At 35.5% G+C, this 25,550-nt stretch overlaps 2 protein-coding genes across 2 annotated transcripts in view; one reads left to right on the plus strand and one right to left on the minus strand.

The window, feature by feature from the left end:
- LOC123528576 (kelch-like protein 24) overlaps positions 1-23,495 on the minus strand; it is a 28,610-nt gene extending 5,115 nt beyond the window's left edge. The window contains exons 1-2 of the mRNA XM_045308392.2: positions 23,367-23,495; positions 594-796 (exon numbers count right to left, since the gene is read on the minus strand). Of these exons, the coding sequence (XP_045164327.1) occupies positions 594-796 (203 nt within the window). The 5' untranslated portion in view covers positions 23,367-23,495. The remainder of the gene's footprint in view (positions 1-593; positions 797-23,366) is intronic.
- Positions 12,803-18,437, plus strand: LOC123530279 (selenoprotein N-like; the record flags this gene model as incomplete). The annotated part of the gene is made up of 6 exons (XM_053520936.1): positions 12,803-13,063; positions 13,549-13,686; positions 15,403-15,752; positions 16,198-16,465; positions 16,859-17,164; positions 17,859-18,437. Coding segments are annotated over 6 exons (1,572 nt in total), but the record flags the coding sequence as incomplete, so codon positions are not given.
- Positions 23,496-25,550: the final 2,055 nt, after the last annotated feature.

Below are 25,550 nucleotides of genomic sequence, written 5' to 3' on the forward strand. Positions count from 1 at the left end.
AGAGCAGAATATATTTGAGCCGTGCCATGAGAAAACCAACATAGTGGGTTTGCGACCAGCATGGATCCAGACCAGCCTGCGCATCCGCGCAGTCTGGTCAGGATCCATGCTGTTCGCTTTCAAAGCCTAATGGAATTAGAGAAACTAATAGCGAACAGCATGGATCCTGACCAGACTGCGCGGATGCGCAGGCTGGTCTGGATCCATGCTGGTCGCAAACCCACTATGTTGGTTTTCTCATGGCGCGGCTCATTTGTACCACTAATCTAGAAATTATGTCCCTACCCAAAGGCAAAGACAATTATTCTCCATGTAATGATCTGTCAAAGACAGTATACTTGATTCAAATGGGAAAGGAGCAAGTTATTTGCAAAGAACAGATTAGTATTTGAACAACATCCACACAGAAGGTAACCATTATAGAACTGAACAGTGTGAAATTCATGTCAAATAATTAAGTAATAGAAGAACTTTTAAAGCATAGTAATTACTAAATCTGTTTGATTTTTTGTATTGATTGATTTCTTTTTACTTACCAATGTGTTATTCTACATTACAGTTTTTTTTTCATTGAAAACAGTAGTCTTTCATACCTAAAATATGGTGATCCAGCAGCAAGTATGACTTTGTGACATGCAAACTTTTGACCTTCGACCTCTATAGTGATGTCAGTAAAGCCACTGTCAACCCGAAACTGTTCCATGTTGCTTATGAGGTAGCCGGAATGCTCCCCACTGTCATATGACTCGCTTTCTTCCTCCCCCTCCCCATCTCCATCATGCAACAAGGATGCCATCTGTAAGTGAAAAAATAACCTACAACTATATTTGATTTTACAATTTTGCACATAACTTTATTAAAATGATATTCAGGTATAATTTCAACAGTTTAGTACATCATTACTTATTTTTACTGTATTACTCAGTCAATTAATGGAAAGAGTCAAGAAAACAATAAACCAATCATCCAGTCATAAACCTGACCATCGAAAACTTAATATCTTACCCTACAGGTGTGTATTAAAAATCAGTAACATACAATGTACAAAAGAAAAGTGATACAAGACATTTTACAGCGCTATCCTAACTTGGCACACAAATATATATATCTCTCTTTTTGTCACTTTTCCAATATATCCCAACACAAAAATCTTTTTTTTAGAACAGCTCATTTAGAAATCATTTCCATATAACATAAACAGAATTCTAACATGGCTCTGTTTATTTCCCTATGAAACAAAGAAGACTGAAAGTGTGTGTAATGCAACACTCACACAGTTTGAAATATAAGAAGAAAAAAAAACCTTAATGTTTAAATTTCCCCCTAGGTCATCTACTTGATAACTACTAAGTTCTAAATGCTACTACATTTGCTTCCCATAGTAATTATCATACATGTTCTAGGTACAAACACTGCAAGAAAGGTGCTTAATTTAATTAGTAGGTTTTATGTTGCCATGGTAGCATGACATCTTACTTCGTATTGGCAGCATTCTCTTGCATGAAATATACCAGAAATAAACATTTACAAAATATTTCTCCTAGAAATGTATACATCATTAAACAGTAAGTGGATATTGTACAATGGGGCTTTTCATGACACAGATTCATGCTGTATTTGGTATCATTCATCTAAACAAGAGGACCATTATTAATTATACAAAAAACCTGAAATTTAAACTTATCCTTTATGACACCTACACCTACAATGTTGATGTTGGTGCTATACTTAGTATGATAGCTCTCCATATATTTATATAGTTATGCTAAACACGTCCCATGCAAATTTTAATGTTACTGAACCTGTACAATTAAAGTTGGACATTGGATCAATTACATGACAACAATAAGTGTAAGCAGGCCTATGTAGATTTACACTAGTCACAAGATAGTTGAAATTCTAATACAAGATAGTTGAAATTCTAGTGTACAGTGTTTTTTCCCACTATTTTGGGAATGGGGCCGGGGCATCGTAAAACACCCAAATTGGGACTTTTTTATTTCAGGATTCATGATCTTACGATATTTTTAAAGCAAGTTTCATGGTAAATGGTTGTAAAGCTATCAATATTTATTCATTGAAAAAAAAAAAATATATTCTTCAAGCAATAGGTATGTAATTTTCTTGATATTGCTACATCTATTCTGACCTACGTATGCTAGATTAAGAAAAAACTTTAAAATTGCTATAAATGTCACAGTCCACTTTCACTTTTTAATATAACTCATTTTTACCATACAGAATTTTACTACCAGAGCTAAAATCCAGGTGGTTACATTTCTAAAAGGTCATGGTTTTAACATGTTAGCACAGCAGTTACTGTGATTTATTTGAAATTGACTGAGTAGGAAATATTCACTTGTAATGAATATAAATGTTTCTTTCTCTGACAAGGCAATATATCTCATCTGAGTCAGGGCTAAAATCTGGAGTTGGTAGGTAAATTTTGAGTTTTTGGCATTTTCAGAACAAGAGGGCCATGAAGGCCCTGTATCGCTCACCTGACCTTTTGGACTAAAGATCATCAAGATTAACATTCTGACCAAGTTTCATTAAGATATGGTCATAAATGTGGCCTCTAGGGTGTAAACTAGCTTTTCCTTTGATTTGACCTGGTGACCTAGTTTTTGACCCAACATGACCCAGATTCGAACTTGACCTAAAGATTATCAAGGTTAACATTCTGACCAAGTTTCATGAAGATATAGTCATAAATATGGCCTCTAGAGTGTTAACAAGCTTTTCCTTTGATTTGACACGGTGACCTAGTTTTTGAGCTTTTCCTTTGATTTGACCTGGTGACCTAGTTTTGACCCCATCTGACACAGATTTGAAGCTGGCCTAAAGATCATCAAAATTAACATTCTGACCAAGTTTCATTAAGATACAGTCATAAATATGGCCTCTAAAGTGCTAACTAACTTTTCCTTTGATTTGACCCGGTGACCTAGTTTTTGACCCCCAAAGACCCAGATTCGAACTTGACCTAAAGATCACCAAGATTAACATTCTGACAAAGTTTCATGGAAATAAAGTCATAAATGTGGCCTCTAGAGTGCTAACAAGCTTTTCCTCTGATTTGACCAAGTGACCTAGTTTTTGACCACATCTGACCCAGATTTTATCTTGACCTAAAGATCATCAAGATTAACATTCTGACCAAGTTTTATTAACATATGGTCATAAATGTGACCTCTAGAGTATTAACTAACTTTTCTTTTGATTTGACCTGGTGACCTAGTTTTTGACCCTACATGACCCAGATTCAAACTGGACCTAAAGATCATCAAGGTTAACATTCTGAAAAGGTTTCATGAAGATATTATCATAAATGTGGTCTCTACAGTGTTAACAAGCTTTTCCTTTGATTTGACCTGGTGACCTAGTTTTTGACCCCAGATGACCCAATATCAAACTCGTCCAAAATTTTATTGAGGGTAACATTCTGACCAAGTTTCATTAAGATTGGGCCAAAATTGTGACCTCTAGAGTGTTAACAAGCTTTTCCTTTGGTTTGACCAGGTGACCTAGTTTTTGATCCCAGATGACCCAATATCAAACTCGTCCAAGATTTTATTGAGATTAACAATCTGACCAAGTTTCATTAAGATTGAGTCAAAATTGTGACCTCCAGAGTGTTAACAAGCTTTTCCTTTAATTTGACCTGGTGGCCTAGTTTTTGACCACAGATGACCCAATATCGATCTCGTCCAAGATTTTATTGAGGGTAACATTCTGACCAAGTTTCATTAAGATTGGGCCAAAATTGTGACCTCAAGAGTGTTAACAAGCTTTTCCTTTGATTTGACCTGGTGACCTAGTTTTTGACCCCAGATGACCTAATATCGAACTCGTCCAAGATTTTAATGAGGGTAACATTCTGACCAAGTTTCATTAAGGTTGGGCCAAAATTGTGACCTCAAGAGTGTTAACAAGCTTTTCCTTTGATCTGACCTGGTGACCTAGTTTTTGATCCCAGATGACCTAATATCGAATTCCTCCAAGACTTTATTGAGGGTAACATTCCGACCAAGTTTCATTAAGATTGGGCCAAAATTGTGACCTCTAGAGTGTTAAAAGTCAAATTGTTGACGCCGACAGACGCCGGACGCCGACAGACGACGGACACAGGGTGATCACAAAAGCTCACCTTGAGCACTTTGTGCTCAGGTGAGCTAAAAATCAAAGTCAAAAGAAATGACTGAAACAACTGACCTTTATTTATGCAAACCATAAGTAAATCATTTAATTTCAAGCTGCGACTTTGAGTTTAAGTATGATTTTAACAGTTTTCAAACACTTGATCTAATTTATAGATTGAAAATACCACTTTCCTACACCTGACCACAGAACATGACTGAAGATGACAAAATATCTCTTTACATTGATTATCAGTATATTAATGGCTTATTCTACACTTCTGATATTTCATAGTTGACATCCCTCTGACAAACACCATCCAAAAATTATAACACTGTATTAAACTCCTGTTAGTTGGACTAAAGAAGTATAAAATACACAAAATGGCAACAGGAGATAAGCTTAAGCTCGTGTCAGCGCGTTATCTTATTGAAGCATTTGCCGACTTGATCAATCGTGATCAAATCAACAGATTCTTATTGAAGTATTACAGTGGCGATACGGCCGGCACGTAATAAAACCGAATCTGGTCCAATTTTCAAACGACAACTGTTGATTTCTAAGACTTCCAATTATTTATTCATTCCTTCCTCGTGTAGAAAATACTACTAACATTAAACAAGAGCTGTCACTAATGGTGACAAATGCCCCCGCAGCGTCTTGACCTTTGACCTGATGACCTTGATCTTTGACCTGGTGACCCCAAAGTCAGTAGGGGTCGTGTACTCAATAAGTACTATCAGCATGTGAAGTTTGAAGGTCCTGGGTGCAGTGGTTCGCGAGTAAAGTGCCTTCATGCAAAAAGTTAATGTTGTAACAAACGAACGAACTAACAGACGGTTGAAAACTAATATGCCTCCCTTCGGGGGCATAAAAACAAGAGGGTCATGATGACCATGGAACGCTCACCTGAGTAATATGAGTTACATGTTTCAAATGTTAAATTGATGCTAAAATATTAAGAAAGTCAGTAGGTCACATTCATGGTCAATGAAAGTCAGTTTACGATCGGTGTGCAAAACTGTGTATGTCATCCAAATTTCAAGGCTGTATCTTAAAAAACAAGAAAGTAGGTCAGCAGGTCAAGGTCACAGTCAAGTGACATCATATTACTTGGAGTCATCAGGTAATTATAATTAAACAGTCTTGGAAATAGGATCAGATAATTTTTTAAGTATTTTTTCCTATATAACTCATATAATAACTAAGTGACCCCGGGGCGGGGCTCTTTTAACCCCAGGGACATAAGTTGAACAATTTTGGTAGATGACTACTAGGCAATGCATCATACAAATATCAAAAGCCTAGGTCTAGTGGTTTCAGACAAGAAGATTTTTAAAGTCTTTTCCTATATAAGTCTATGTAAAACTTGGGACCCCCAAGGGTCAGGGGCCTTCCCTTGTTTTGTTCACAGAAGATTTTTAAACTTTTCCTATATGTCTATGTAAAACTTGGGACCCCGGGGCGGGCCAATTTGACCTAGGAGACAATTTGAACAATTTGGTAGAGGGCCATATTTGACCCTAGGGGGATAATTTGAACAATCTTGGTAGAGAACCACTAGACGATGCTACATACCAGATATCAAAGTCCTAAGCCCTGTGGTTTTGGTTAAGAAGATTTTTAAAGTTTTTCCTTTCAGTTGCCATGGCAACCAGAGTTCTAAATGGAATTCAATTCTTTGAGCAACTTTGAAAGGGGGCCACCCAGGGATGATTACTGTGAAGTTTTGTGTTATTCTGCCCAGTGGTTTTCAAGAAGATTTTTTGAGAAAATGTTGACAGAGGCACGACACACGACAGACATTGAGCGGTCACAAAAGCTCACCATGAGCCTTTGGCTCAGGTGAGCTAAAAACACCATTATCATTATAAACAAACGTTCTAATAGAAAGTTTTTCATGACACAAATTTTTATCCTTCTGCTGTCTGTTTCATACACCGGTAAAACGAGATCTCATTCAGTTCCCACGTGATATTGGCGAGATTTGCTCTATATCCCTTTCAAGTTGCCGGTCTATTTATTTTCAGGCAGTGGCTAGAGAACTGGAATCAGTTCCCTAGATCTCAATGCTGGTCGATTCAGTTTTGGTCCTTGGCAGTCCTGGTCAGGCTCAGTTCTGGACAATATACTTAGACTGGTCAGTGGTCAATACTAGTTTATTCAATGCTGTCTTCACGTTATCAATTATCTAATTCAATTTATCTTCTTATAGTAGCCTTTATTTTGAATTAATCAAAAAAAATATTACTATAAAATACACTCACTGAAATGGACAGTACTGGTCAATTCAAATTTTAGTCCTACACAGTATCCCTGATCAACAAATATAGTGGTCAATACTGGTCATTTGAATACTTTGATTGCATAACTTTTTTTTTTTTGGATAAAGTTACCATGTTCAAGCACCTCATTATTACAGTGGGATTGATCATGGCTGCTAATTAGTGACTAGATAGGCAGGTTTGCAATATATAATCTTTTGTATATTGTAAGACAAGGTGTCAATTAGGCAATGTGACAGTTGCTATCAAAACACAATTAAACCACTTCCATGAAAGGGTCCAGTTGTTCACAACAATTTTCATTTAATTATATTCCAGTAAAAATAACAATCATTATTTAAATTGTTCATAAACTCTGCAAAATATCTTAACAGCCAGTATTGACTAATTGACCAGTATTGACCAATCGATCGGTATTGACCACTTCAGGGAGTATTGACCGGGGCGGTTTTAACCGCCCAACATTGCTCGGGCACAGCTGCTAAACATCTGATTGAGCTACGGTAGCGAAAGTAAATACCCGTCTATTTTGGTTCCTGTTTTAATTGAAAATTTAATGCCGTAGTATAGTGAATAAGCCTATTTTTCTGACTTTCTTTGTTTCATTTTAGTAATATCTGAATGTTTTTACTGTATCGCCTGCAAATGGAAGCATCAATTAACTGATGTTTACCTTCAAGGAGTCTCAATTTCTGCGCATGCGCACTGTAACTGGAATTCCCCTGCAGTTGACAATCGCTTGTGTAAACAATTACATCGAAGTAAGTTTAAACAACCGGGTTATTCAAATAATAAATAAGTTGGTAATGCTAGGCTTTCACTGCTATGTAAAGGCAACAATGGTCCACATGAAATAATATTGTTACTCAGATGCTTTACGGCGGAATAAGTCTATACAGCACGAAATGTAAAAGGTCCGGAAAACTACTTGGGTCCGGAAACTACTGGGAAACCAGTAGGCTAAATTGTGTTCAAGATATTGAATAATTAACCATTTTTGCATCAATTTGACAGCAGGTCTATAGTAAAATCTTTAAAACATGTTGATGTTATAATAAAACTTTTTATGATCGAGACCTTTGCTTAGGATAACTTGTTTAAAAAATTTGACAGTGTTGGGAATGGGGGATGTGGACATATATGGCCCAAAAAGTGCACCTCTGCGCATAGGTATACATCTGTAACCACCTATAACCCTTTGGTTACTTTGGTTACATTCTATATGTCGTGCACATTCCTGGCCATATCTAGTCAGACTCCTTCCCTCCTCCGCCCCGGCTTAGTCTTTTGTAATAAGCTGAGCAAATTCTTGTTCATATAACAAATTTTGCTACAGTTTCAACATGTTTCAACCACTTTAAAAAAAATGCAAAGTCCTATAGGGAAGAAGTCAATAGGGATCAGGAGCGAAAGTCAAAGAGACACTGATGGTTGGCTGCAATAGGGATCATCTACTTGGCTGTCCAGTCATCCCGCTAAATTTCAACACTCGTGGCCTAGTGGTTCTCAAGTCACTGTTCAGGATCCTGTGACCTTGACCTTTGATCAAGTGACCTCAAAATAAATAGGGGTCATCTACTCTGAATGTCCAATCATCCTATTAAGTTTCAACATTGTAGGTCAAGTGGTTCTCAAGTTATTTCCAAAAAATGATTTTACATGAACAGGCCACTGTCACCTTGACCTTTAATAGACTGACCCCAAAATCAATAGGGGTCATCTACTCTGGATGTTCAATCATCCTATGAAGTTTCAACATTCTGGGTCAAGTGGTTCTCAAGTTATTGATCGGAACTGGTTATCAATGTTCAGGCCCCTGTGACCTTGATCTTTAACGGAGTGACCCCAAAAACGTTAAGGGTCATTTACTCTGCATGAACAACCATCCTATGAAGTTTCAACATTCTGGGTCGAGAGGTTCTCAAGTTATTGATTGGAAATGGTTTTCCATGTTCAGGCCCCTGTAGCCTTGACCGTTAACAGAGTGACCCTAAAATCGTTAGGGTTCATCTACTCTGCATGACCAATCGTCCTACAAAGTTTCATCATTCTGGGTCAAGTGGTTCTCAAGTTACTGACCGGAAATGGTTTTCAATGTCCGGGCCCCTGTGACCTTGACCTTTCACAGAGTGACCCCAAAATCGTTAGGGGTCATCTACTCTTTATGACCAATCATCCTATTAAGTTTCAACATTCTGGGTCAAGTGGTTCTCAAGTTACTGACCGGAAATGGTTTTCAATGTTCAGGCCCATGTGACCATGACCTTTAATGGAGTGACCCCAAAATCGATAGGGGTCATCTACTTTTACAATCATCCTATGAAGTTTCAACATTCTGGGTCAAGTGGTTCTCTAGTTATTGATCAGAAATGGTTTTCAATGTTCAGGCCCCTGTGACCTTGACATTTGACGGAGTGATTCCATAATCTATAAGGGTCATCTACTCTTTATGGCCAATCATCCTATCAAGTTTCAACATTCTGGGTCAGGTGGTTCTCTAGTTATTGATTGGAAATGGTTTTCAACGTTCAGGCCCCTGTGACCTTGACCTTTGACGGAGTGACCCCAAAATCAATAGGGGTCATGTACTCTTCATGACCAATCATCCAATGAAGTTTCAACATTCTGGGTCAAGTGGTTCTCTAGTTATTGATCAGAAATGGTCTTCAACGTTCAGGCCCCTGTGACCTTGACATTTGACGGAGTGATTCCAAAATCAATAGGGGTCATCTACTCTTCATGACCAATCATCCTATGAAGTTTTAACATTCTGGGTCAAGTGGTTCTCTTGTTATTGATCGGAAATGGTTTTCAACGTTCAGGCCCCTGTGACCTTGACCTTTGACGGAGTGACCCCAAAAACAATAGGGGTCGTCTACTCCAGCAGCCCTACAACCCTATGAAGTTTGAAGGTTCTAGGTCAAATGGTTCTCCAGTTATTGCTCGGAAATGAAGTGTGACGTACGGACGGACGGACGGACAGGGCAAAAACAATATGTCTCCTGGGGGAGACATATCAATGTCGGGATTGGTCAATTGCTGCTCTTTAGTTTCATTAATTTTGCTCTTAAAAGTTATCCTTTTGTTGCCCTAACTGTTACTAGTTAAGTGCATTAGTTTGCTATTTATTTTATTTAATTAACAAATTCGATTTGTTGCTAATGTCTTCTATATAATAAGATAATAGATAAAGTGGAACACCGCTCGCTTGCGCATCGATGGTTCGAGGGTCGGGCCTGCTCAAGCTTTTTAAGCGGTCTAACCCTGAATAACTCGAGCAATTTGCGTCCTCGAGCGATCCGTGTTTTACTGTATTATTGTTTTATATGAAATAGCTCGTGCATCTCACAACTCGATTTCGCACCTTTCTGTGGAATTACAATAAAACCTTTAAATATCAATTCTCTTAAAGTCTTTTCATGACTTTCTTGCGCACTTAACGCTCTCAATGTTATGTAGATGTAGAACGAGTCAAAACCCTATAACGGGCCTCTTAATTATATTGCTTCTGCAAGATCGAATTTATAATTCGTTTTATCAGAGTAGTCAAAATTTCGGTAAATATTTAATGAAATCGTTTTTGTTGTTTATATAAGATAAACTGTCAGTTTAAATGATTAAAAAGAAAAAGTAAGGACAAATGCGAATGATCGGTTCATCTCAAAACCGAAAGTAGAAAATGACACTGGACTATCACAAAAAAAGTAATGAAGCGGTGAAAAAATCAGTATTGAATATTATGATAGAGCTAAATGCTCAGCGACTGTTGTTGATGCACTGATGGGGAATCAGCAAAATTGATGAATAACTCCAACTCTGTTTTAAATGTCTTGTATTGAAATCAACACAAATATAAATAACAAATAAATAGCGAGTTCCTTCGACAATTAAATCTTGACTTCAAATTAATGTCCAAACGGTTTTCCATATAAAAGTTTACTTTTTACACAACTACAGGCATTCCTGACATAAATTCTAACTCTGCAGAGATTGTCTTAGTTCTTACTTTCGAGTCCTAATATTTTCTCCTTTTTTTTTCTTCATTCAAAACCATGCTTTATATAGCATATTATGTTGGCAAGGGAACATATGCCAAAGAACATTTCTAAACAAGTATTAAACAAGTATCGACTCTTACAGTGAGAATTAGTCAAGATAAATTTCAATTTGTATAACAGTTAATCATACATAATCATTATACCAATCATCATTATATTGAGCATAATATCAATGTTTTTAACACAATAAAATTATACAGTATAAGCTAAAACATATTAGGTCCAGGTTAAAACATGTCTGTAAATTAGTTAGAAATCTTTTAAGAGGATAATAATAAGTTGTAACAAAATTTGATTTTTCTAAAAATACATATTCTAATAAGATAATTTTGAGAAGATAAAAAAAATCAAGTATAATTCCTGTGTTTAACTTTTGAGAGAAATATTGTCACAGAAAACCTTGTGACAATTATCCCCTGGCACGAAAAACAAGCTCCGTCTGTTTTCATTACTAGTGAATATGTGAACATCCTGGTGGAAGTTGTAAATCAACATAATTTGGATCATCTGAAAATTCGCCATCTATTTCTTCTAATAGATAAAAAATGCTTGGTATGTCTTGGTTCACCAACTTGCTTCCATCAAACTCGTCACAGTTCAGAGTGAAATGGTTTTCTTTTCCACATGATCCACACTTATTTTTCATGGCTAAACATTTCTTATAGTTATGGTATTTCTTGCTTCCACATCGTCGGCAACTAAAATTTGGTTTAGCATGACGTTTCCCTGTTTGATTGAGCGTGTTGTAAAATGAATACAATAAAAACTCAAATTCCTCTTTCACTTTCTCCACAAATTCTTCTTCCAAGTTTTCCTGAGCTGTGATGACGATATGATTGTACAGCTGGCATCTGTGTTTATTGGCTTTGTCAAGTTCAGCTTTCAAGTTGCTGATTGATGCATTACGTTTTGTGTTTTCGATTTCCAATGTTCTATTTCGCTCCTGAATTTTATTACATTTACTCTTAATTTCCTCAACAGAATCGTTCAACTTCTTGTTTTCCACTTTTAATTTGCTGTTCTGTCTTTGCATTTCCTTTTGTCCTTTTCGATGGCTCATTTCTTCCTCAATTTTCTGTTTCTTGATCGTACACAATGACTTATTTAAGTTTTTAACACTACTCAATGAATTAATATGATGGCACTTTAATTTTTATATTTGAATATGCTTTCTCCAGGACCATCTCACAAAATGTTGGGACGTCATTATTCCTGTTCTGTGTAGGTACCGGAAAAGTTATGGCAGGATAGAACTGCCATAATACGCGGCTTCTCCACCATTTATGATAGAGCTAAATGCTCAGCGACTGTTGTTGATGCACTGATGGGGAATCAGCAAAATTGATGAATAACTCCAACTCTGTTTTAAATGTCTTGTATTGAAATAAACACAAATATAAATAACAAATAAATAGCGAGTTCTTTCGACAATTAAATCTTGACTTCAAATTAATGTCCAAACAGTTTTCCATATAAAAGTTTACTTTTTACACAACTACAGGTATTCCTGACATAAATTCTAACTCTGTAGAGATTGTCTTAGTTCTTACTTTCGAGACCTAATATTTTCTCCTTTTTTTTTCTTCATTCAAAACCATGCTTTATATAGCATATTATGTTGGCAAGGGAACATATGCCAAAGAACATTTCTAAACAAGTATTAAACAAGTATCGACTCTTACAGTGAGAATTAGTCAAGATAAATTTCAATTTGTATAACAGTTAATCATACATAATCATTATACCAATCATCATTATATTGAGCAAAATATCAATGTTTTTAACACAATAAAATTATACAGTATAAGCTAAAACATATTAGGTCCAGGTTAAAACATGTCTGTAAATTAGTTAGAAATCTTTTAAGAGGATAATAATAAGTTGTAACAAAATTTGATTTTTCTGAAAATACATATTCTAATAAGATAATTTTGAGAAAATAAAAAAAATCAAGTTTAATTCCTGTGTTTAACTTTTGAGAGAAATATTGTCACAGAAAACCTTGTGACAATATCACTACTGACAATTAGAATTATGACTTTAGTGGATTTCATTATGAGTTGATAAGTTACTCCAAGTTACAACATAGATTTGTTAAAAATACACAAAGTAACACACAAAATTGATTGATTTAGATCTACATTTTCAGTCTGCTACTGAAAGAAGGAAGTTAAAAAAGGGTATATTTTTTGGTGTATGAGTGCAATGGCACGTAGGCTTTAAACTGTTAAAAGGAGAGTAAGATTTAATGTTATTGTTTAAACATGCCGTCGAAATCAGAAGATGAGCCAGCAAAAGAAAAACTTGAAGAAAAAATAATTAATACGAAAAAGAAAAGGATGGGTTGCTGTAAATGTATGTTTTGGACATTTTCTGTACTTAATTGGCATAATATCATGTTTGATTGGAGGGATTTATTTTTATGCAAGAAGGAATGAGATACCAGAAGAGATTGCGAAGATCCTCGGAGATGCTGGAATCCAGACGTTCAAGGCATTTGATTGCAATGATGACGGTTATATCTCGATATACGAGTTTGAACCAATGTACCATCATCTAGTAAATGGAGCCCCACCAAATGTAAGACAAATATTTTCATGGATCTTTAATACTATGCATTTATAATGTGAGATTGCAAGAATTAATTGTTGACATTAATACTCGTGAATCCTTAAGTTGGCTTTCAGTTTCAAAAAAGAGCTGTTTTTCATGTTGTACATTTTTTAACAATATTATTGGTCATGTACATGACTCATATATCAGCGGGTTTTTTTACCAAGAGGGGAAGGGGCCCAGGCCTGTGATTTGGGGAAAAAGATAGCTCAGTATTTGGGCCAAGTTCATACCATGTCTGAGGAATAATATTTGTTAGGTCTGCTTATGATGTATACCCAATCTTGTTCATCAAGAAACAATCTTGTGCTTTAATATTTGGCTTTAGTTTAATGTTGTCTCATGAAATAGACTTAATATACAGGGAAACAACTGACGTGATAACAGAATGAAAGTTGGGCATCATGTTAGTAATACATGAAATTAGCAGATTTACTATCATGTTTTTATAGGTAAGCAGTGAACAAGACGTACAGTATGAGCAGGTTATAACCTTGGCTGATGAAGTTGTTACCGTGGTACCAAGTTTCAAACCCCTAGAGCTTACATCAATGATGAGAGACTTGGACAAACACAAGGGAGCTGGAGTGGTTTGTATCACATACATTGTCTGCTGCATGCAAACTTATTGTGAATGTACTGAATATTCCCACCCTCCCCACTCCTGATATTTTAAAATTTTATTTTTCTTTAGTTAATGTAGGTCATAAATGAATACCAAAACTATGATAGTGTTATAATTGCTTAAATCAATTGATAAGAAGTTTGATATTCACTTCACAGAAATAATTTTTTGAGGGACTTAATAATCGCTCCCTTTTGCAAAATGTATATTAATAAGAGAACGTACGGTATAGAGGGCATTTATGATAGTTTTGTGCTGTGATGACTTGACTTGTGTAAATACCTTTTATCAATAAAGTTATTAATAAAAGATATTGTATGTAATTAAATTAATTGGAGATGCAAGACAAAATTAATAGTGGACAAAAATGGATTTTAAAATTATTGGGCATGAATGTGTACCACAGTAAGACGACGTGTCGCGCGCAAGACCCAGGTCTGTAGCTCAAAGGTCAAGGTCACACTTAGACGTTAAAGGTCATATTTCATGATAGTGCATTGATGGGCGTGTCCGGTCCATATCTTTGTCATTCATGCATGGATTTTAAAATAACTACGCATGAATGTGTGGCACAGTAAGACGACGTGTCGCGCAAGACCCAGGTCCGTACGTCAAAGGTCCTAAACTCTAACATCCGCCATAACTATTCATTCAAAGTGCCATCGGGGGCATGTGTCATCCTATGGAGACAGCTCTTGTTGAATATACTTACCACCCAGTTCTGTTAGACATTCTCCTGCCTTTTACCTTATGATATATAAATGAGCTCCGCCATGAGAAAACCAACATAGTGCATTTGCGACCAGCATGGATCCAGACCAGCCTGCGCATCCGCACAGTCTGGTCAGGATCCATGCTGTTTGCTAATGGTTTCTCTAATTGCAATAGGCTTTGAAAGGGAACAGCATGGATCCTGACCAGACTGCATGGATGCGCAGGCTGGTCTGGATCCATGCTGGTCGCAAACGCAGTATGTTGGTTTTCTCATGGTGCGGCTCAAATATAGTTGAAACTCGGTAACTCAAACTCCAAGGGATCAAGGTTTTACCTTTGAGATAACAAAAATTTGACTTAAAATGATATTCTGTACATGCGTTTTCGAAACACAGGGCTTTTCATCAGGAAATTGGGAAGAGGCCTTGGCCTTTCAAATTGGGAAATTTATGCGCGATAATTGTCCATTTTGGGAAAAATTATCAACCGGAAGTCAACATCGAAAGACGAAGCAAGTTTATCTCCCCTGAAACATGGACTAAAATCCAGGCCATGGAACATGATGTATTAGACTGGCAATGTGTCACAACTGGTTCTGTGGACTGTTAGGCTATTGTGCGACAAAAAATCGATACCAGACAAACGCTTCCTCTGGAAATACTAAAATGTAAACAAAATCTTAACCATCTGTTGCATGATTTGGGGAAATTTTATCTTGCATTTTGGGAAATACCTCTGCCACAGTTGGGAAAAAATAGTATATTTTTGGATTGGGAAGAGGCCTGTTATAGGCCTCTGTTATATAAGGATGAAAAGCCCTGAAACAGGACTTGAAAATGTCTTCGAGATAGCCAGATTTTTGAGATAAGCAAGTTCGAGACACAAGTTTCAACTCTATATGAAATAAAGATAAACCTTTTGTTATTCATACTGCAATAAAGATGTATCTTTCTTTTCTGTTCTCTAGGCTGGTAGCCCAGACCCTTTATATGGTCTCAAGAGTTGGAAAAGAGAAAACTTGGAATTTCTCAACTTCGCTGTCCACCATTTTAATTTTTTCATACCGAAAGATCATTCATTTGAAGTTGGAAGGGTTTATCACATTGTTGAAGATGAACAGACATTTTTGCAGAAAATCATATCTGACATTTCTAGCAATCGTTACTTCCCGCCGTTCGTCAAGGATCAATATGTGACATTACATAGACTCTTGACCTTATTTCATCCAAGACCATTTATTCAGTCAAGATTCAAACCTAGGGGATCTGTAGCAATGGTCAGGGCAAAAAATGAGAAATATGTCGAAATTGTGTTCAGGTAAACATACAGACTTGTTTCTTGTTGTTGTTTTTTTTTCTAGATTTTTGATCCGGTGTTTATTTATTTATTTATTCATCATGGGCAGATAGCTGCGTGGAACTTCTGACCTTACTTAAGCCAGCTTGATTGCTTCCTCACATGAAGATTTCTACACCCCAAGTGAGATTCGAATTCAAATTGCTGAGGACAAGTGATTTGAAGTCGGCGACCTTAACCACTCGGTCATGGACACCCCTATTTCTGTTAGAAGCCATATCACTGACTGTGCCTTATTGTAATTTTATAGTATTAAGGTTTTTGAACCAAAGCTAATTATACATCTATAGGTTTACTTCAAATTTGAATGGTTACTCTTTAAAAACACTTTAAATAATGTCATGAAGCCAGATCCATTTAAGAAATGGAATTAGAAACCAATTTTTTTGGTCATGAAATGTTTCAGGATCCATGCAGAGTTCCAGTTGAACCAGCTTCCGAATTATCCATTCTGGTTCACAACGGCACAGTTTACCGGAAAACTCATCATAACGCAAGATCTGTATCATATCATATACTTCAATATGTATGTTCCAAACACCAAAAAATTAAATGTTGGTAAGTCCTTACCTGCTTCAACATTATGTCGAGAGAAAGTATTTGCTCATTTACCTGATATACTTCAAACATTAAAGATATACTATGTTCATCTTTCACTAAAATATTTTTTCATGAGATATTAACTTTAAATATAGAAAATCTTCATCAAATGTATCTGACTTGGATGAATATAAAAACTAAATGTGTATGCAGAGCATGATTCGCAAGTAAATGTCATGTAGTAAGAGTCATCTGTTTTAAAAAAAGTCAGTCTTTTAGTGGTAATATAAATTTATACTGTGGCAAGTTATACATTTTGTATGTTCATTAAGGATATACTGTTTTTAACCTAACACACACTTCTGTTTATACACACAAAAAGTTTTATTTTGTGATCACATAGATTCTAGATAGTAATTTTTCATGTTTTTCAAAAATGAAATTTGGGCATAATCTAACTTTAAGCAGACAGTTTTACGTAACTTGTCAATTTACTTTAGTTGATCAAAAATAGATAGAAAGGCTAGGAGCAACATGACCTTCTTGCTTTACAACAGTTTCTAAAATATTTTCTTCCTGCGCTTAATATGGATTATTCTTTATTTATAGATATGGAGTGGTTGGAAGGAAGAAATAGCATGGTTGTTGATATTGGCTACTTGCCTGAAATGGCCTTAGAAATTACAGCACCATCAGTTCCAGGCAGCAACATTGTTTTAGAAGAGAAAATTCCAAAGAAAAAAACTGTCGTGGAAGGTATAGCATGGACAGAGGAAATACCGGAAGAGGAGACTTTACGAACAATGCAGATTGAAATGTATCCATTCCAGAAGGTATATCTAAAATTATTTTAAACATTTTAATCACATGTATGACTTGTGGGATTGAAATAAAGCTATTTCACATAAAAGTGTAATAACATTTTGATGGTTGATATCGTTTCAAGTATATACATTGAATATACATACAAGTCTGAAACAGGCAAAGGAGGAAGGAATTTTGATGTTTCAGCAGAAAAAAGTAATATGTGGTAAAAAGTACTTTTGTGTCTCTGCATTTAGTCTATCAAAGTTGAAAGCCCAAATTCAGATGCTCTGCTTCTACTGCTTTGCCCTGCGCCTCCCTTTGAATTTAAAAATGGATTCTACCCTTTGATACTTATGTTCTCATTAAGAAAATTAAGTAATATATGAAACAGCTTAAAATAACATATATTTGGCAGTGGCATCATTCCCCTGTAACCATGAAGCCACTTTTTAAGTGGAAAATGTAAAAGTGATTTCTTCTAAATAGCATATTTTAATCAAGTAGGAAAGTGAATATAAATATTTTGGAAAGTTCCTAATTATTCAGTGTCTTACTTTCTTGTTTTGCTTACTTTGCTTGTAAATAATTGGTTTTAATGATAATATGCTGCCTGCTATTAAATACGAAATCTCATGCGTCCATGATGTGTTATGCATGCGAGTATATTGATTCAAATCCTAGCTACCCTCTTGCTTGCATATTCTTGTATTCTTTATTCAGGTGAGGTACTATAATTTTTCCGAGTCTCTGGAAGTTGCAAAGAAGGAAGACAAATTGATACATTACATTTTGTTATGGGGTGCGTTAGATGACCAGAGTTGCTGAGGTTCGAGGCGTACCCTCCGGGATGTAACCCTGGAGAGTGCGCCCGTTTTAAAACTTCTCGACGAGAGGTTTGTCAGTGGTTGGTCCCTGGTTGTTGATCTTGAGGTTAGTGTTATGGATAAGTACAATTTAGTTTGGGAATGAAAAACATTGGATGTGATTAAAGTGTGTGGAAACCACATACATTATATTTCAAGTTTTGTTCCTTTTTTCATTTCTTTTGTTTTTTAACTTGTAAATTTTTGGTAAAAAAACTGTACATGCTCTTAGCAGAAACATGGTCATATGTTTCTGCTGTTACGTGTCAACAAGAGCCTCTGAGGTTGTACTTGTCCATTAAGGTAGTTCTGCATGTTTAGATCAATTTGTTTCATCAAACTGCAGTAACCTTTGTAACCCTTGTGTAACCAAACAAACATGACAGTAACCCTGTAACCAGATATACATGGGTCATTTATTTAAAAAAAAAAAGAACAAGAGCTGTCCGTAAGACAGCCAAGCTCGACTATTCGAAATATTGACCCAGAAGCAGGAAAATATTACCCAAAAAAGTTAAATATCAAAAGAGTTTTAAGTTCAAAAGGGGGAATAATTTGACCAAAATGCATATCAGTTATGGGACTTGCTGCTATCAACTAGATTTATAACCCTGAAGGCACATGAGAAGTTTCAATTCAATATCTGCATTAGTTTTGGAGATAGAAACTTGCATGTAAAACTTTAACCAGAATTTTCAAAGTCCAAAAGGGGGCATAATTTGCCCAAAATACATGCCAGAGTTATGGGACTTGATCCAGTGAGGTTAGTAATTGATCTAGAAAAAGAAAAAATAAGTTTCAAATCTATATGCCTTTTAGTAATAACTGTATGTACTTGCACGCAAAACTTTAACCAGAATTTGCTAAGTCCAAAAGGGGGCATAATTTGGCCAAAATGAAGGTCAGAGTTATGGACTTGATCCTATCAACTAGTTTTATAACCCCGAAGACACATGAGAAGTTTCAAATCAATATCTGCATTAGTTTTGGAGATAATAACTTGCATGTAAAACTTTAACCAAAATTTTCTAAGTCTAAAAGGGGGCATAATTTGCTCAAAAAACATGTCAGAGTTATGGGACTTGACCAGTGAGGTTGGTAATTGATCTAAGAAAAAGAAAAAATAAGTTTTAAATCTATATGCCTTTTAGAAATAGTTGTATGTACTTGCACGCAAAACTTTAACCAGAATTTCTAAGTCAAAAGGGGGCATAATTTGGCCAAAATGAAGGTCAGAGTTATGGACTTGCTGCTATCAACTAGTTTTATAACCCCGAAGACACATGTGAAGTTTCAAATCAATATCTGCATTAGTTTTGGAGATAGATAACTTGCATGTAAAACTTTAACCAAAATTTTCTAAGTCTAAAAGGGGGCATAATTTGCTCAAAAACATGTCAGAGTTATGGGACTTGACCCAGTGAGGTTGGTAATTGATCTAGAAAAAGAAAAAATAAGTTTTAAATCTATATGCCTTTTAGAATAGTGTATGTACTTGCACGCAAAACTTTAACCAGAATTTTCTAAGTCCAAAAGGGGGCATAATTTGGCCAAAATGAAGTCAGAGTTATGGCACTTGCTGCTATCAACTAGTTTTATAACCCCGAAGACACATGTGAAGTTTCAAATCAATATCTGCATTAGTTTTGGAGATAGTAACTTGCATGTAAAACTTTAACCAAAATTTTCTAAGTCCAAAAGGGGGCAAAATTTGCTCAAAATACATGTCAGAGTTATGGGACTTGACCCAGAGAGGTTGGTAATTGATCTGGAAAAAGAAGAAATAAGTTTCAAAGCTAAATGCCTTTCATTGATGGCTGTATGTACTTGCATGCAAAAACTTAACCAAGGTGTGACGCCGATGCGGACGCCGACGCCAGGGTGAGTAGAATAGCTAGACTATTCTTCGAATAGTCGAGCTAAAAAAAGATTTGAGTCATCAAATTGGAGTAACCTTTGTAACCCCTATGAAACCAAAGAAATAATATAGTAACCCTGTAACCAGATATACATGGGTTATTTTTTTTTTAAAAAAAAGAGAAGATTTGAGTCATCAAATTGGAGTAACCTTTGTAACCAAAGAAATATAGTAGTAACCCTGTAACCAGATATACATGGGTCATTTATTTAAAAAATAAAAGAAAGATTTGAGTCATTAAAATGGAGTAACCTTTGTAACCCCTATGTAACCAAAGAAATAATACAGTAACCCTGTAACCAGATATACATGGGTTATTTATTTATTTTTTTAAAAAAAGAAAGAAGATTTGAGACATCAAATTGGAGTAACCTTTGTAACCTGTTTGTAACCAAAGCAATATAGTAGTAACCCTGTAACCAGATAAACATGGGTTATTTATTTGAAAAAAAAAAATATATATATATTTATATAAAAAATTGAATCATATCACCGGAGTAACCTTTGTAACCCCTATGTAACCAAATAAATATAGTAGTAACCCTGTAACCAGATATACATGGATGATTTTTTTAAACAGTCACTGTGACCACAGTAACCTTTGTAACTCGTGTGTTACCAAAAGAATATAGCAGTAATTGTGTTACCAGATATACATGGGTGATTCATTTAAAGATTTAATTGAAACAAAGTACTTAGTGTAACCTTTGTAACCACTGAGTAACCAGAGACATATAGTAGTAACCCTGTAACCAGATATTGATCTGTGATATTTTCGAAACAAAGTTTCAAATCAATGAAACTAGCGTAACCAGTCTGTAACCATTGAGTAACCAAAGAAATACAGTAGTAACCCTGTAGCCAGATATACATGGGTGATATTTTGAAAAAAAAAAGTTTTAAAGCAATGAAGCTAGAGTAACCTTTGTAACCACTGAGTAACCAAAGAAATATAGTAGTAACCCTGTAACCAGACATACAAGAGTTATTATTTTTTTTAAAGTAAAAAGATTTGAGTTATCATACTGGAGTACCGTATTTTGTTGCGTATAGGTCGCACTTTTTCTACCCATTTTGCTGCCTGAAAAAGTTCCTGCGACCTATACGACAGAACATTGCCAGCAGTTTTTTTTTCAGGCCAATTTTCTGACCGTAGCTCTCGCAAAATTACGTGCATCTGTTACGAACAAACAAAATGGATAAAAAATATCAATATCGGCGGCTTTTCAACCAATAGCGGTTACTTTCAATAAAATATATCGTAAATAACCCATACAGACTATTAAAATTACGAATGACTTTAATTCAAAGATGTTTTTGCAGTCTGAATTACGTTTGTTTCTACTTTCGTTTTACTGGACGCCATTGACATGTACTCCGGGTTGGTTAAAATCCGGACAGATCCGTCCTCCGTTCCAAACATTGTTTATACTAATTCTTAGCGTATTAAAAAACTTGAAAGATAATTTCTTACTTTTGATTTTTAAATAAAAGAAAAAATCCAAAAAGAGATATTTTGTTAATCTTTTTACTCAGAATCAAAAGAACGCGGTTAATTACATGACACGGAAAGGTTTTATAATTGCTGTGCAAACAATTCACACTTAAAACTTGCATGATAACAGAATGTAAACCAGGCACGTGTCCAGGTGGGGGGCCAGGGGGCCCGGGCCCCCCCAGCTGGCTGCCTAGTTACGATTTTTATTACTATGGGCCCCTCAATTAACAAATTTATACACCAGGGCAACTGGCTTGATTTGACAGCAATACACAGGCTAAAGAGCCATAAAACCGTGTCCGGTAGTGGAAATTAGCCCCAGGCATGTCACAGGTAAAAGTTTATCTGTGCATGCTTCATTGATCGGTACTTGATTGGGTAGTGGAGAAACTATTATGTTTTTTACTCTTTGGAAGTGTTATAAAATGATCAGAACATGGTTGGTTTTGTTAAGTAAATCTTAAAATGAATCTGAAAATTGAAATATTATGATGGTTGTATTTTGTTTCTACATTAAGGCACATTCCCCAAATTTATTAAATTGAAAGATATTTATCCTATCTTTTTATTTTACAACAATTATGAATTTGAAACTGCTGTATCAATTTTACTCTTTTGGGTCCAATAACCTTACTTAAAAACTCCCATAGTTTTAAAAGTAGTTTCTCAGTAAATCTCACAAAACGCATCTAAAACTCGTTACTTATGAGGAGTTTTATACATAAAAATATCATTTAATATGTGCTGTGATGTTATAGTTTGTACAGTCAAACAAGTATAAAATACACATCTATTTATTTTTATAGACCTTTGGTACAGTTAAGAGTTCATTGTCATTTGAAATCTATGATGTAAATAGTAATTGTCATAATACTTTGTTTGTTTTGTTGGAAATCTAAAAACATTTGGCCATTTTGCAAATAGGATACCCTTAATAATTAGACTAGCCACTAGACTGATAATTACGATATTTCTGATTTTTTTTTCTTTTTTATTTTCATAGAGACAAAAGCCAGTCTATTCTAGAGATTTTCTAAGAGGACTGATGTTAAAATTGTAATAATGGCTCAGTTCACTACATGAAATCATAAAAATGTGAAAAAAATTATCATAGTCTAGGAGCTAGTCTTAATAATCATCTTAAAACTTCAACATTTTTTTCAACTGGGTATCATACAGAAAAATAAGTCCATCATGTGACACTGTGACTGCATACATACATTGAAAAAGGCTTGATGAAATGATTAAAAAGTAGACTTTTCCTTAAATATATGATACATTCATGCATCCTTAAAGGTGTTTCAGGTAGCAGGAAAATGCATCTATTCATGTGCCATATTAAAAAATTTTCGCAACCCACCCCAGCTTGGGCCCCCCCAGCAAACAAATCCTGCACACGGGCCTGTAAACGCAAACCGTCTGCTGCCAATTATTGTCAAAAAGCCGCTTCTCTTTGATGTAGTCTGTTACCGATACTACTGTTGGTACGAAACGGTCGAGAACGAAAATAACACTGTCCGATTTCCACCAATCAGGTTCTGATAATAATTCAGTCCGCGGCATCAATATGGCCACCGCCATAACTTTTTTGCCGGTAAATATAGAAGAAATATAGTAGTAACTCTGTTCCCAGATATACTTGGGTGATGTTTGAAAAAAAAATCAGTTATAACACTGTTGTAACCCCTTTGTAACCCACACTTTTATAGACCTACCTGTATGATAAAATTACCAAAACTGTAACCAAACACATAGAGGATGTAACCTGAGTAACCAAAGGGACTGAAATTATGAGTTACAAATGAATGCCTTTGCGCAGAAGTGCACATTCCTGGCCGTCAAAGTCACGTCTCGGGATGCAACACGCACATGCATATACTTCATTCGTTACAAAAATATCTAAAAGTTTAATTTGTTCTAAAGCCCGGTAAAATATACGAGCAGTTTACCTGTAAACAAACTGGAGAAATTCCAGGCTAATTTATGTTTTTACGGAAGCATCTAAAAGATGGGTTTGATTTAGACTTTAACATCAAATATAAAGAACATATTCCGATTTTTACGCCACATATATAGGTTAGAGGGTACTAAATGCCTCCGCGCAAAAATACTTTATATCTGGCATGAAAATGGCCTTTATTAAGTGTATAGGTTTTTAAAACGTATTAAATGTCTCCGCTACTATTTTCTATGAAAAAATAACAAGTCATAACATGTTTTTATCAGCATTTCTAGCCTTTCAGTTCTTGCGAGACTGTCCTTGTCTTGAACCCACGGTCACATGACTGAGACACATGATGAAAAATGTAGATGTCAGGAAGTTTCTACTTTCACTTTCATTTTACCAAACAGCTTCGACACAAGTTTGGAAGCATATAACGTACCTTTAAACCATCCACAGACATTGCTTTTTACAATCAAGCATCATTAAAGCTTATATCTGGCATGAAAATGGCCTTTATTCAGAGGGAAAATGACACTATATATTGATATGGACTACTATGTTTGAGTGGGTCACGGAGGAATATCTACCTTCATACTTATAAGGTATACAGGCACTAAGTAGGAAAATGACGCGAAAAAAATGTAGTCTCATAACATTTGACGGATTTGTCCTCAGTTTTTTTGCTCTGTACAGCTATTTTCCTTATTTTCTTTGCAGTGTTTTGCTGAAATCACATGACAGATCTATGCTTGACATGTAGGTAGCATTTGCATAATGAAACAATAACATGACAGAATTTGTCATGGAAACTTAGAACATACACAACCACTGCAATTTGGGAGATTTTGCAGTTTGTGTGTTTGACTGAAAATATTTTTCTTGCATCAAACATGCCCCCTACTTTTCTTTTAATTTTTATTCAGGACTGATAATATTCTTCAATAAAGTGTAAGTTTCAGACATTTAAAATGGGTCCTGATGTGTGCCGCCTTTGGAAATATGTCGGTTTTACATAGAATAAAGAAGAACAGCTATTAAGTGTGTTGTAACCATAATATGTTTTACCTTTCGCTTATGACCGAACACCACTAAATTCGGATGTTCTTTATTTCATTTAAAATCCACTAAAAATAACTTTTATATAAGAAAACTATAGTTCATTATTTATTAACCCGCTGAATTTACTCCTTTTCACTTCTTTCAGTGTCTCTTTGCGAGACATAACATTCTTACACTGCCATTTTTAACTAGCATGCGATAGGAATATGCCGATTTCGATAGAATGTTACACATACATACTGAAATAGGGTAGAGTAAAAGAAAACACAATGTTATTGAGAAAGTGCACAAGGAAAGGAAGAAAGATCAGGACTTTTTACATTTTGACTACTTGCGAGACTACCTTTGTCTTGAAGGTATGTCTTTAGGCAATCAAAATATACCAAAAAATGGGGTTGGCCAGCATGTCACGTGATTGAGACGCGTTATGAAAACGCTAATATTGCGCAAAGAAGTATAAAATACATAGCTCTTTGTATTGCGTCAGTAGACATCAGGAAATACCTACTATCACTTTCATTTTAGTCAGCAGCCTCGACACAAATGTGAAAGCATATAACGTAGCTTAAAATTATTCCCATACATTCTTCTTAGCAATCAAGCATCAATAAAGCTTGATCTAGCTTGGCCTTTACAAGGCGGGAAAATGGCACGATATACTGATATGAACTAGAGTCGAGGTCAGATTAGCTTAAATAGTATTCCCTATATCTATATAAAACTGACAATTAAACATAGCTAGACCCATTTCAGAGAAAAAATCCTATCGCTTTTCAAAGAATTATGATAGAACTGACATGAAATGAATAGAAAATCAGGGCATCTTCTTCATGCATCTTCATGCATCTTCTAACAGAGATTTCTTTTGTCTCATTTGCTTACTATAAAATCACATCAAATTCACACTGCTGTGACCTGGTAGCACTTCTCATACTTGACTTTCTCTCCACCAAATACAACATTCTCTCCCATTTTTTCTACCAAAATGCCAAAAAGACCTTCACAATGAAATTAAAACAAATCCCAGCATTAATTTAGACCTCTGCGGCCACGCCAAGTTACAAGTTAATGCTCAAAAACCTGTCCGTCATTAGCAGTTTAGACCAGATGGCTCCACGCTGGTTCTTTT

Source organism: Mercenaria mercenaria, chromosome 13 (assembly GCF_021730395.1).
Source record: "Mercenaria mercenaria strain notata chromosome 13, MADL_Memer_1, whole genome shotgun sequence".
In the NCBI taxonomy this organism is placed as follows: Eukaryota; Metazoa; Mollusca; class Bivalvia; order Venerida; family Veneridae; genus Mercenaria; species Mercenaria mercenaria.